Here is a 13,689-nt window from a genome sequence, read left to right on the forward strand (position 1 = left end):
TAATACTTTGAAACTGATATTGTGACAGAGGAGGGAATGCCTTTGATACTACATTACCTGCTCTCTCAGGCATCTGACTTCTATTTGGCTTCACCTGAATTCTTCTCTATTCACAAAGTGGCCACAATTGCCGCTTCTCCTGCCCACCATGTTTATTTTCTCCACTTTTTATTTGGAGGTCAGGGGAGCTTCCAGGTACTGCCAGTTGCCTGTTTTCTCTCTGCTTTTGACCTCTGTCCATTAAACTCTACCGTAGTGGTGAACTTTAAACAAATGACTGTGATTATAAGTATTTACATGCTAATAATCAAATATGTGTTTAAAGTGCCTTACCGGTTTAGTTCTGAAGAAAAAAACATTCCCACTGTGTATCTGCTTTGCATCTGTCACAGAAAGTGTTCTTAGACTTAACTGGAGCTTCTGGTTGCTAATGGACAGTACATTACCATCGATCTGTATATATTGATTGTAGTGGTTCCCCAGAACCCAACTGAGAGTGGACCGTCACAGTAAGTGCTAAACAAAATTTTGACATTCCCTGTCCCGAACACCTTACAGCCTGTGCAAACAAGGCAAACATAGCAAGTAAGATAAAGAAGTGAAAAATGGTAGCACAGAGACCATCATATCAAACGTGAATTTCACGGGGGTCGATTCGTATTATAGGTGGAGATGCTGTTACACCTAAGTCATCTCAGGAAAGGAAAGATTGCCCAGTGGCTCCGGCAAACCATAAAGATTAGCTTTTGTTCCTTGTTTTGAATCCCTGGACACACAGGGAAGCTGGGACATTTCTCATGGTGACGTCTGTCATTCATCCCCTGAGGAATGAGTCATAAAAGTTGAGATGACAATTCTTGTCTTGAAATACACCAGTGTGCTAAATAAAAAATACCCATCAGAAGAAAAATATATCATCTGCAGTAGGAGAAGTTTTGGGAAAATTACTTATTTATTGATGATGTCTCTTTCTCTCTCCCCCTCCCCCCTCCATTTTTTCTTTGTTTGTTTTTACAGCAGTTGTATGCTGCCCAACTTGCTGCGATGCAAGTGTCTCCGGGAGGCAAGATACCTGGCATACCCCAGGGTAACCTTGGTGCTGCTGTATCCCCTACCAGCATCCACACAGACAAGAGCACAAACAGCCCTCCACCCAAAAGCAAGGTACTGTACCAGGCCCTGCAGCGTTGCGTTTCTGACAGTGTGGGTACTTGCATGTGGGTTTTTTTCTGAAGGGTATCTGTGTGCCTCTCAGTTGCAGGCAGCTTTGTTCTCAGGATGGCTTCCTGAAATAGGAGGATATTCGTAGTGCCATTTTTCCAGTGGGAGGACCCCAGCACAGTAATACCAAACAACCATCCGTACACGGTGGCAGTAACAGACGCCGCCTCAGCTGAGATCCCGTGGGTTCCCTTGCAGTGGCGTAGGTGTCACGCTGCTGTTTCTTCCACCTGCAGTGACAAGTAGCAGGCTGAGGTGACCAGCTCCTATTCCAGCACACAACTGTCATTTCCTTTCGGAATGCTAAAGCGGAGTCAGGTTAGCAGTGTGTCAGTGAGAGATGGCAAGTGGTGGGGCTCCTCATCGGTGGCCAGATCCTGTCCTGGGCTTCAGTGGGAGTTTGTGGAGGAACAAGTCTCCAAAGCAAGGTCTGTTGTGTCATAGAACAGGGCTGGAATCTGTCCATCAAGCGATGGGCTTTGATGAGTAGTAATCTTGGTCATAGCTGGGCAAGAGGTCAAGCTAGCAGCTTGTAGTGACATCTGTATAACACCGCCAGTGTGTGACGAGTTCTACCTAGAAAAAAGACACAGAATATGTCCAGTGGAAGAAGATGAGCTCAGCGTCTGCCAGAGCTGAGCAAAAGTAACGGGTCAAAATTGAATGGCACATCTTAGGTGTTGCAAAACAACTAGGAAGAAATTAGCTAAGGAATGCAGGGAGAAAGCAGTCCCATTTAGGTGACAGCAAGAGCTTGATAAAAATGTGTCCTTTCTTTTTGTTAGTGTCCTCTAGCATGCTGTCCATGTCCTTTATCATGTCAGAAAAGATTCCTTGAATTGACAGTAGTGTCTTGGGTTTACCCTAACAGTAAAACAGCACAGATTAAAAATAACCAGACAAAGAAATAATACCATTGTCAGTTCAGTGAGATACATGTTCAAAGAACTTTTGTTCTAGATGGTGTGGAACCAGTAGCTGTTGTGTTAATGAATCAAGCTCTGGGTCTACATTTTCTTCTATCCTCAGTGTAGACTTTCTGACTTCCCGAAGTTTATCCTTGGCTTGGCCTCTTCCTTTATATACTATAGAGCAAGGAATCACAAAGCCATGAAGTGCTCGATGATAGTTTTGTGGGTTTTTTTCCAAAAAGTCCTGTCTATAGTTAATAAGAGATTTTTGTGCATTTTACAAGGGGTTTTTTGTGTGGTTAGCAGCTTGCGAGATCCTCTACACTTAAAATCCCGGTGTTGTTTTTGGATCTCTTGTGCACGAGCAGAATGTCTGATGAGATCTAAGGGGACACATTATTTATGTTGTAGCAATTGTGGAATTAGAAGGCCTGCCGTATCTACCAGTAACATCAAGCATAACCGTCTTACTGGCAGCTGTCAAGATCGGTTCTGTTCTCCCTTGTGTTTTATTGCTTTTTCATATTTGTAGGTGTTCCAGTGCCTTTGGCTTGCAGTTCTGTAGGACACAAACAAAACTTATTTGCAAATTGGAGAAAAAAAAAAAAAAAGTGGGCCAAAAGGAAAGGAAGGGGGCTCCAAAAGGCTGTAAAATTGTGCAGCGTGAGCCCTGTGATGCATGCTGTTTTCAATCTGCTGTGTGCCAGTTGGAGGCTCAGAGAGAGAGCGAGAGAAAGAGAAGGGATAATGCTGAGAAATGATAGAGTGGCTGTGACCTCCAAGCTCAGCCTGGAAATCCAAGACATTGATTTCACTTAGCATTCCTGCTGAGAAATCCGGCGGAGTTCAGTTGTAATAAAAGAACAAGATTCTGTTCTAATGGTAATGGCGTATGACAGACATATCACTTTGTCTGTCCTCAGCACCAGAGAGAGGAGAATTGGAGAAAGGTCACCTGACCTGCCTGTGGTGTTGTGCGAATGCTATACTGAGCTTTGAACTCCAGCCTGGAAGCACAATTATTTATAATACTAAATGGTAAAGAAACCTTTATAGAGCCTACAGTAATTAGAATAAAGCTTATACAATAGTGCAGTGGCCTGGCTCAGAAAACACACTGGCAAATCCATCACAGTGGCAGAAAATGAAGCTTATGTGTTGAACTAAACACCTTCGTTTGTGTCTGTGTGGACCTTCCTTTGATTTTTCAAAGCTTGTTTGCGTTCAACAGCTCCAAAAGTTTATTGTGTTTGCTGATTTTTTTTTTTTAATTTAATTTTTTTAGCTGTTGACAGGGAGTGTTTGTCTGAGCTTCACAGCCATTTTTTAATACTTTTATTAATAATCCCCAGCTGCAACTTGGTTCTTGAAGTTAGTTCACGGTGGTCTTTCTCACTGTCACTGAACGTCACACCTCCACAGATGAACAGTTAATGCCTTAGACAAGCTTTCAATAGATGCTGTTTGCTGAATCTCTATTTTCAGCCCACAGTTTACACTGGCGCAGCTTTGGTAATACGCTCAAGTGTTTGGAGACAAGGAGACAGCCTTACCTGAGAGTGTGTCAAGCTACTGGCAAACATCTAGGTCACTTCTGAAAAGCTGTGTTTTTTTCCCTCTTGTATAGTGTTAAAGTTAGTGTGCTGCTCTTTGCAAGGATTCTTCAAAGTCGGCCTCAGCAGCAGATGGAACAACTGTTGGCTCTAGAAATGCTGAGAAGCATCAGAGGGAGTTTGCCAAGGATCATCCTTTAAATCTAGTAAGACTTGAACACATCCCTGAAACTCCTCTAAGACCTTGGCAACTCCCATTTTGGCAAACCTTTTATCAGTGGCCCTCACCGGTGTTTGAACATTGTGCTGGGCAGACTACCCTGGCATCTTCTGTTGTCTCACTCGCCTTTCAACAGATGTGACCTGGAATAGTCAAATTCACTTCCTAGGTTTCTGTACTGTAACTTTTAGGAAGGCATGAAGTAGAGATGCCATTATGCTGTGCTGCACACATTCTGTCAAGTTTTGGTTAGGAAACTGAGCTGGTGTCGTACATTCTTCCAAGAAGAAATCTGTGCCAGAAAAATTGATTTAAGAAACAGAGCTAGTGGAGCCCATCCAAAAGAAAATGCGTGTGTCTTGCGGAAATGGATTTTAACACAGCTTCTTCTTGAGCAGTTTTAAAAACAGCCGGTATGCTAATCATACCATTCAAATTTACCAAGGCCTCCTCCACAACCCATTTGAAAGGCAACTATCTTTGAAGTTTGCCAAATTGTGCTGGATTTCCAAAGTCTGTCTTAAGCGCATTTTGCCTTTGATCGTGTAAATGCTTGCATGCTGCTCTGTTGGGTGTTCAAGGTGGTTACACGCTCCCAAGTAAGTATGAGAGAAAAGGCACAGGTGCAGATAAGGACTAGGCAGAATAACCTACCACTCCTTCTGGTGATTAACTTCAAGCCTCTTGCTTGTACAGGGCCATGCAGGAGGTAAAAAAAAGCAGTGTTATAGAGAATACGTTTATCTGAACAGTGACCTTTACCATGCTACCAGGATTCTCACCTGATAGCCACAGTCTTCACTGACTTCAGATGACGTGCATTATACTCTTGAATAAGGACAGCAACATCACCCTCACTTGTAAACGGCCAGGGCCCTGTTCATTCCTGCCTTTGTTCCTTGCTTTTTATGTTGCACATATAAATATAGCATCTAGTGCCTGCGTGATGCAATATCCTAGCCCTTTCCATGTAACCTTTCAAGTACAGTAATTCTGGAGTGAATTTTCAATGTAGCTTGTAAATGTAGCTAAATGATTCCCTGTATTTAATGGAGCACAGTGCAATGTCTGTAGCATCTGCTGAAAAACAGGAGCAATTCAGTGTGAAATGTGACAGGAGAGAATTCCTGGGCACTTTTCTTTTAACCTTGTTATGACCTCAGCCCTAACCCTACTCACAGTTGTGTCTCCATCAATGGCAACAGCACACAGATTGTCCAAATCAATTTTTTTGTTCTTTTCAAATACTTCTGGCAATGATGTTACTATTTGCTCAGCAGTAGCACCTGGGAGTTGTGACAAGGCAAGGAAATGTGTTTCAGACAAGCCAGAAACAGCACTAAGCAGTTGGATATACACAATCAGATTCTCCTCAACTGCAATATCCAGACAAATAGCAGTGTGAATCCTTAACCGAAGATGGTACTTTATTTTCACATTATCTGATCCTCTGATTACCAAAGTAAACATTGGATTGAAATTTTTTCATGTCACTTATAGTCAGCTATAGAATCGCCTTTGAAAGACCTAGAGCTTGCCTCTCTACCGCAGCACGGATTGACCTTATAATGGCCAGAGACTCTCCAGGGGAACTTCTTCAATTTTTGAGGAATATCTGCTGATGATGCTACAGTTGCTGCCCCATGCACCAGCTGTGTCTTGCATGCTGTTTATAGTATATGAAGGATAGAAAGGGACCAACAGTGTGCTTGCTCCATTCTCACCCAGGCAAGGTAAGCCTGGATACAAAACTACAACTGAGTCACTGTTGACTTTCTTACCAAGTACATCTGATACCAGGGACAAAACAAAGAATAAGAGTCTTTGGAAATGGGCATTTTAATTCAGACACACCACAGACTATGTTATTAGGAAAAATAAGTAAACTGTTTACTATGGGGAGCTGGTTGGGGATTCTCCTGTCCCAGTCAAAACTGATGATGGGACTTCCCACTTTTAGTAGGAAAGCTTTCTTGACTCAGGATAAAAATATGATTTTAAAAAAAAAAAAGTCTGAAGGGAAGGAGAAAGGGAAAGGCCCTAAAATGGCCTGGTAATAAGAACACTCGTCTAGATGATATTTCTGATTCTACTTCAGGGAAATAGTTGACATGAACTTCATTTTAGGTGACTACTCTTAGGAGCTCTGTTAACTTGGGTATATTTGTCTTCCTTTCCCTCATTTCTCTCTTTTGTATCATAGTGCAGAATGTGAAAATTTATCTTGGGGACATCGTGGGGAAAACCTTAAGCTCCATTATGTACATAGCTGCATCAGCTTGCTTGCCACATCAAGCTATGACTGTTGCAGAAGTCTAGTTGATAAGTAGACGTACAGATTCCTCGTACCCTCAGAGCTGCCATTTTTGAACACATTAAAGGAAAGTGTTTAATTTCAGCTCTACAGATGATAGATGCATTGCTCGTTAAATGCAGAAGGATATTGGTGTTTCCTCTTCGTACCACTTCTTTTTATTTAGTGATATCAAATATTTTTGGAAACATGAGCTAATTGTTCTGCGCAGCACTGTGAAGTACTTCAGCTGTAAAGGGGACAGCTGTGTGCTAAAGACGACTGATCATGGCTGCATACAGGTGATCAAAGGGTGTGACTGCTTGCGTTAGAAGGGGCCAAATTCTTTTCCCTGCAGAGCAGAGCAGAGGAACCTGTCTGAAACTAACCCATTGCACATGTTAGGCCTCACATACTAATGGCAATTACTGTCCTCTTTATTGGTTGAAGAGCTCGGCAGCTACTGAATGCCTATCCAAGCAGCAGGAAATTAAGGCATCCTTATTTTCATTAGAGAGAGTACTGAGATATTTTAGAGTGGAGAGCAAGAGTTCTCATTAAAGTGATGTAAGACACACCATCCCTGCGAGAACATTGAGGCTATGTTTACAGAAGGTTTATCTCCAAGATTTGCAAGGCTCTTTTATTTTTGAGAGTTTCTGGGCTGGACATAATTCTTTATATGCCACTGATTAAAAAAAAATCCTTGTAAATTAATCTATAAAGCTTTTCGGCACTGGAATAACAGTTAGCACTAGAATATTATAAATCAGTAAAGTCAAAACATTTTTCAGTACTTGCACTTCCCAGTCCCCTTGTCAGTGCATCAAACAGGTTAGAAAGAGCTGTAAGATAATTAAGGAAAAGTTTATAGTATGGATGCAGTGATGTATAGGGAGCTGTAAACTGAGACCTCATCTGCCTTATTTGTGCTATGCTACTTGGTGCTATGCTACTTCTTTGGTGTCCTTGTCCATTCTTAATGGAGACCTTGTAGCTAATTACCTCTTTACCTGGAAGCCTTTTCCCTTTGCTGCCCATGCTTTAAATTTCAAATATCAAAATGTGGAGTTGGTGGCAGAATCTCTGAAACTATTTTCCTCTTCCTTGCTCTTCTTCCTATACATGACATCCAAGCATATAAACAATGACTTTTCAAACCAGTTGCTGGAGCACAATGAAGTGACGTGTATTAATGGAACTTCTTAAGATGCTTTTCTAAAATAGAGAAAGTGTTCTGAACAATAAAAACAATGTTAATAGCAGTATCGAAAAAGCAGCAGTAGTAGGGACTTGCACAGCATTCTGCCTGCCTCGCACCCCTCCCTACTTTCCTAAAAATAAATTAGATACATGGGGGGGGCTCCCAGGATGTTTTTTCAGATTAAGTCTCCACAGCTCCATTCCCTGTTATGTCTCTCTGGCAGGAGCCTGTCTCTCAAGCAGAGTTGCCAGCCAGTCAGCCCTTGTCAGGCTCAGTTGGCACTTTTTATAATGAAAACTCAGAATAAAACATAACAAAAAGAAAAAGGGGAAAAAAAGCTCCTCTGAAATCTGTGATCACAAAATAAAAGCTAGATACACAGATTAAGCAAGACCGCTGCATTTCTGAAAGAGAGGTCTGTCGAAATCAGACAGAGAACAACAGAAATGTAAAGCAAAGTGGTAATGACAAACGTGCAGTGTGTGCTTCTTACTAGTTCTATACTGTTCCTTGCCGCTAGTGCCTTCCTTACCTGGTATGAATAAATAAAATACCCACTTTTTCCTGCAAAGTTGGTGGGGTGGGCAGCAGGTAGTAGTTTGCATTCTTTTTGGTTAAATGATCCACAGCATTGGCTTCATACTGAAGACCAAGACATTACACCAGGCACTACTACTTTCAGGAGGCAGGTACTAAAGCCAGGTTCAGTTACAGAATCCCTCAGTGTTAGAAGTGCTGGGACCTGACATTTTGTTTCTGCTCTGCGTCTTACTCTGTTACTTAGAAATACCTAAGCATCGACTTCTGCAGAAGCTTTTTGACAGAACTGCCCATCTAGTGTCACTTGGAACAAAGAACTTGAATGAGAAAGCAGCATTTTGCAAGAAGAGACTGGAAGAGTCCCAAACAAGAAGAGTGTCACTAAGTCAAGGTTTTTTAATGCCACTAAGATAGCTGTTGAGCTGATGTTGCCAGTTGGCCACGCAGTCCTAAGAATAGCAGTAAAAGGGCTTTAGGAGAGCGTGGAATCTGGAGCTGCATAATTAAACAGAGAAAAATTGGATTTTTCTGGTTGCAGTGGTTTTTGTTGATCCTCCTCACATTTGGGTGGGCTTGTTCTGTAGGGAGAGTTGGAAAATATTTAGGAGAGGGTCTTTCTGCTGAGGAATGGGAACCAACCATGAGGAGAAATATGCGAAGTTCAGCTTGGGACATAGTGTTCTTCACTGGGGGCTGCCGAGTACCACAGCACTGCAAAGGTGAAGGACCAATATTAGCGCCAAGTTAAATATAGATAACAAACCAGCCAGTTATGCCAGTATGAAATTAATTTCTAGGTTCCTTCATAATACGAAATTCCTATAAAGTAAAGGTCATCCCTTATTCCAGAGATTCATTTTTTAGACTCCAAGCTGTTAGACTCTCTAAATCAAGGAACGTGTTTATTCCAGGAGCACAGGCTTGTGCAAAATAATAGTACTGTAGCGAGGCACCTATTTCATGGATTAGGAGACAGCTTGAAATGGAGCAGAGGACTCTCATTCTACCAGATCCTTCTAGAAGGGGGCCAGGCACTTCAGGAATTAAATCTTCCCTTTTGCAGCTTCAGTTTAGGTCTTTGGGTATTTTGTGGCATGTGTTAATAATCAAAAGTAAAGTGCAGAGGCTGCATTGGCAGGGCTGTCTACTGGACAGCAACGTAGTTATGTTTTACCAAATGTAGAACTTCTTTTCAACACAGAAGGTAAAGTTCTGAATCAAATTCTAATGTGATCAGTCTAGCAGCTTCCAGAAACTGCTTGCTTTGTCTGCAGAAGGGTGGTTTGCTTCCATGTTACGTGCTAGATTTGAAATTAGCTCCTCTTGACACATTCAGGCAGAATGCAATTCAAACTAAGCATCAAAGAAATATATTTTGCAGTAAGTATTCCTGTACCCACAGCTGAATGATTATCATTTATCAAGGGAGCTCTACCAATTTTTTAATCTGAAACACTTTAATCTGTAATCCCTGGTAGCTGTGGATAGCTGAAGAGAAGCAACATTTAGCAGCAGAATGGAGAAGAAATCTATTTTATTTTCAAATTCAGAGACAGTTTCTTATAGGTTAGTATTAACTCTGAAGTTACATGAAGCACTTGGAAATTTTTCACTGAAGTTTCTCAGAACGACGCATTTGTTGTACAGAATGCAGTTTGAATTGTTTAGTGTAAAATGAACTGGTGCAAAAGAGGGTTTCAGAGAAATTACGTGGAAGTCGTCACTTTAGCGCACACACATTTTTCAAAGCGGTATGGCTACATCTTGTGATTTTATAATGGATAGCTTCCTTAAAGTCCCAGCTTCGTTAAAGTCCCAGCTCCTGGAGTCACATGAATATGTGAGAATCTCATTTAAACAAAAAGCTTCAGGCTGTCATGGCTGAAACTTAAAGATTGGTATAAATGTATCTCAAAGGCTTAGTGAATCTACGAGTTACTATTTTAATCAAGTGGGATTAATTTTCAGTCTCAAATCATAGAAGACTTCATGTTGGCAATTCTGCTAAGGCATAAATATTTCTCAGCAGAGTTAGACTTTTTACTATAGTATCTCCCAGTAAAAGCGCTTCAGTAGTATCCAGAGAGAACATTCAAGAGCATCCAAAGAACATCAGAGGCAGGCAAGCTGATGCAACAAACTTCTTTGATGTAATTTGACAGGATTTAATATATGAAAACAGTTTAAAATTTTGATCTTGATCATGTGCCTTTATCCACTAATGCTGCCAGACTATTAATTCAAATGTGTCCTTTTAGTACTAATGAATGAGTTTAGTTTCTGTTTGTTTCATTTCAGTTGCTATGTTTTTCCCCGATGCTTTTAAAGGAAAGATAAGCTAAGGCCATGACTGGTATCTCTGGAGAAAAAAAATATTATTAAGAAAAAAGTCTTTGATAAAAGATTGCTCAGTATCTTGACACGTGGAGTGCATGGAGGGGAAGACCTTGTCTCTCTAATGGGAACGCTGGAGAGAAGGCTTTTCAATTTCCAATCATGATGATGTTACAGAAAGAATATAACTTCGAGTATTTCGTTAAGTTATTAGTGTTTCTTAAACTTTTTTGAGTGGCTGTGCCAGCACCTGCTAGTAGTTTTAAAATAAGGGGCCATTTCAAAGAGCTATGTGTGTATGGAGATGTAGCACATGGGTTTGTACAGGCTTTCAGCTGACATGCCAGGCAGTGACATGTCACGTCATGAATCAGCCACATCGTGTTACGTGATTTCAAGCTAACAGAACACAACAGGAGTTACATAGTGACAAACACAACCCAACATGACATATCCATGGGAAAATTGGCAAAAAAGCTTCTTAAAGTTGAGTTTCAGGGGTACATTTATTCATCTCCAAAATGCTCCAGAGAAAACTATGAAGCAGTGTACCGGAAAAGGGAGTAATGTAGTGACAGAATTACTAAAGCAACTTTAATTCAGTGTACAATTAGGAAGAAAACATAAGTATATAACAGTTCTGGAGAGTATTTTTGTTGTGTTGGGTTCTTGTGAATTTCTTTCTTTCCAAAGGTAGCTCTCTCAGGGCTGCGGTCATTCCAGGCCAATGATTATTTTTATCTTTAGCCATGCTAAGAGCTCTATAGACTTCAGGTTACAGCTGTAAGTTAATATATTTTGAATTAAGCTATTGGTTGCCTCAGTAAATCTTGAGTCGTCCTAGTCTAAACTCTGTTGTTTTTTCTGCTTTGCTTGCAGATCAGAATGACCCCCTTTTGTGCCTACTTCCAATTTTCTTCATCTTCTCTGAAATTATCTTCTTTGCCTTTCTGGGTACTCCGATCCTAGTTTCTGATGTCCACTGCAAATAGAGTCTGCAATTAAAACTCTGGGGTGAATTCATTCATCTCTGTTTGCTTGCTATTCATCATAAATGTGTGGATAGCCTGTGCTTTCAGTGTTCTCTATACAAGACACAGACCTAATTTGGGGTCAGGGAAATTCAACACATACATTTAGCTGAGAAATGCATATCAAGTAGCATTTCGTTTATGATATCAGAAGTTAAAATGGTGTCATATGACTGTTTGCCCACTACATTTCATGTCTAGATTTACAGTTCTTAATTTCACAGCCTTTGAAATACCAATTTCTCTACACAAAATGAGTCCTCCCAGTGAACTGCAGCTTGTAGGCAGAATGATGTGGTGGTGTAACACCCGGGAGATTCACTACTGTACCAAACAACTGACATTTGTTGGGGCTAGTGGGTGAGGAAGACAACAGCCACATCATTTTGGCTAGCCTAAACGAGAAAATAGCACAGATACGCAGAGGCCTGCAGAGCAGAACACAGCAGATACTTTCTCTTCTGCTTTCATTTTAAAATGAGCAAGATGCTCCAGGAGTGCCAGAAGTGGTGAAGCCTAGTTTCATTTGTGACATCTCACAATATTTGGACTCTCGCTGGAAATGTAGAATACCTCTCTCTGGGGGATCCCCTGGTGTCTGTTAAAGTGTGGGTAAGCACTGGAGGCTTCTCCTGAGGGGAGAGGCTTAGAGCGTTCCCCTCCCCTACCCCATTGTTCCTCTACACAAATGGTGGGGGACCTTTGAGGTCTTCATCAAACATGATAGAGATTGGCCAGTGCGCTCAAAATGTCTTTAGAGATGAAGATTGACAAACATGCATACATGCGCACGGACGTCGTGTACACACTCACACACGTGCACACACACAAGTTTTGAGGCTAAAAATAATCTCGCATTTGGACAGCTCTCAGGGGTTTTACCGGCATCTTGAATTTCAAATGGATGCAGTATGTCTTGCTACTGCTTTTCCTGCACTGTTGTTCTTCACCCCCAAATGATTACAGTTCAGTGCTGGGTGGAAGGATTCCCATGATAGTATCATTTGGGACTCACTTTGTAAATTGCTCTGGGCTCAAACAGAGCAAAATAATGCTATATAAATACGTGTTATTACTGGTGAAGCGATAAAATTATCTTATGCTTACCAAGTATTCTAGTGTCTTGTCTTGATCATAATTAACCGGTGACATACACGTTGAGTCAGTGCTCTAGGATTTGTGCCCAGAATAAGTCACAAAAACATAGCAGCTTTAGTATGGGAGAAAAGGATGAAGGGGGCTTTTTTTTTCTCCCTTTTTTTCTTATGGATAAGATATAAAAACTGCCCAGAGCTGGCCCTGTTCAGAAATAGCGAATCAGCCTCTTGGACTTTTTTTTAAGATGTCAACTTCCCTCTCGTATACTTCTGTGAAGACAAAGAATGTCTTAACGTCTGTATTGAAGTCATCATTAAAATAAAAGGAGATCTGTAGACATCAGCTATAAATCATCAAGAAATAGCTTGTGGGTAACCTTTGACACAATTGAACCTACTTGAAATGAGCTAGGGCCGGATTCATTGCCTTTAGTGAAGCCAGTAGGTGGACTAAAGGTCTCCTCTCTCTCTCCCTCTCTCTTTCCATCTCTTACAGTGTTAGCTTCTGGGAGGTGAATGTGTTCTGGCTGAGTGATGGAAATGCATTTGGATGTGTTCTTAAATAGACATTTGTTTTATGTCTGAAAAGAATAGGCCAATCTTAACAGTGTGATGCTGGGGCTATTTGAAAGGTATTTTTTAAGGCAGTTGTCTTCTTTCAGCTTTACAAAAACTATTTTAACCAATTGTTTAGGCTTGAGGAACAGCATGGAATATCTATTGTGTATGGATGCGTGTATGTTCTACAGAATTAACAGGAAAATGGTAGATAAAAATCTGCCTAATTTTACATAATAGATTTTTGGCATTCTTGTGATCTGACTTCAAATTCATGCTGAGTTTCTACAGTATAACAGAAATACTAGTTTGCAGTTGTTAATTTTAATTTCTAAGATGCTAGGTTTTAAAAGGAGCTGAAAGTGTTCAGCATCTCATGGGGACAAACTATGAGTCTTACTAATGAATCCAGCAATTAGTGGTTCATTGTGCCTGCTAGCAATTTGGCCCCAATACCGGTCCTGATGGTGATTTCATTTTTGCTGGTGTGAATCAGGAATAGGATCTGAAGTCTATTCACCAAGGGAGGCTGAATACTTCTTCAACACTGTTCTGCCTGTAATCTGCATTCAGTACTGACAGCAGCAAATAAAAAAAGAAACTACAATATATTTCAATTTTTATTATTATTATTATGGTTGATTAATATGTTCATTAGGATAATTATATAATATCAATAGTACTTATTAAACTTAAAGGGTTGTAAATGGTGGTGTCCCCATGCAGT

General features: G+C 40.8%; 1 protein-coding gene across 12 annotated transcripts in view; it reads left to right on the plus strand.

The window, feature by feature from the left end:
• SOX5 (SRY-box transcription factor 5) overlaps nt 1-13,689 on the plus strand; it is a 648,107-nt gene that overhangs the window by 586,491 nt on the left and 47,927 nt on the right. For all 12 annotated transcript variants that reach the window (XM_030040646.2, XM_030040647.2, XM_030040640.2 and 9 more), the window contains one exon: nt 1,018-1,164. In XM_030040646.2, coding sequence (XP_029896506.1) covers nt 1,018-1,164 — 147 coding nt within the window. The remainder of the gene's footprint in view (nt 1-1,017; nt 1,165-13,689) is intronic.

The sequence above is a fragment of the Aquila chrysaetos genome, chromosome 17 (assembly GCF_900496995.4).
Source record: "Aquila chrysaetos chrysaetos chromosome 17, bAquChr1.4, whole genome shotgun sequence".
NCBI lineage: Eukaryota > Metazoa > Chordata > Aves > Accipitriformes > Accipitridae > Aquila > Aquila chrysaetos.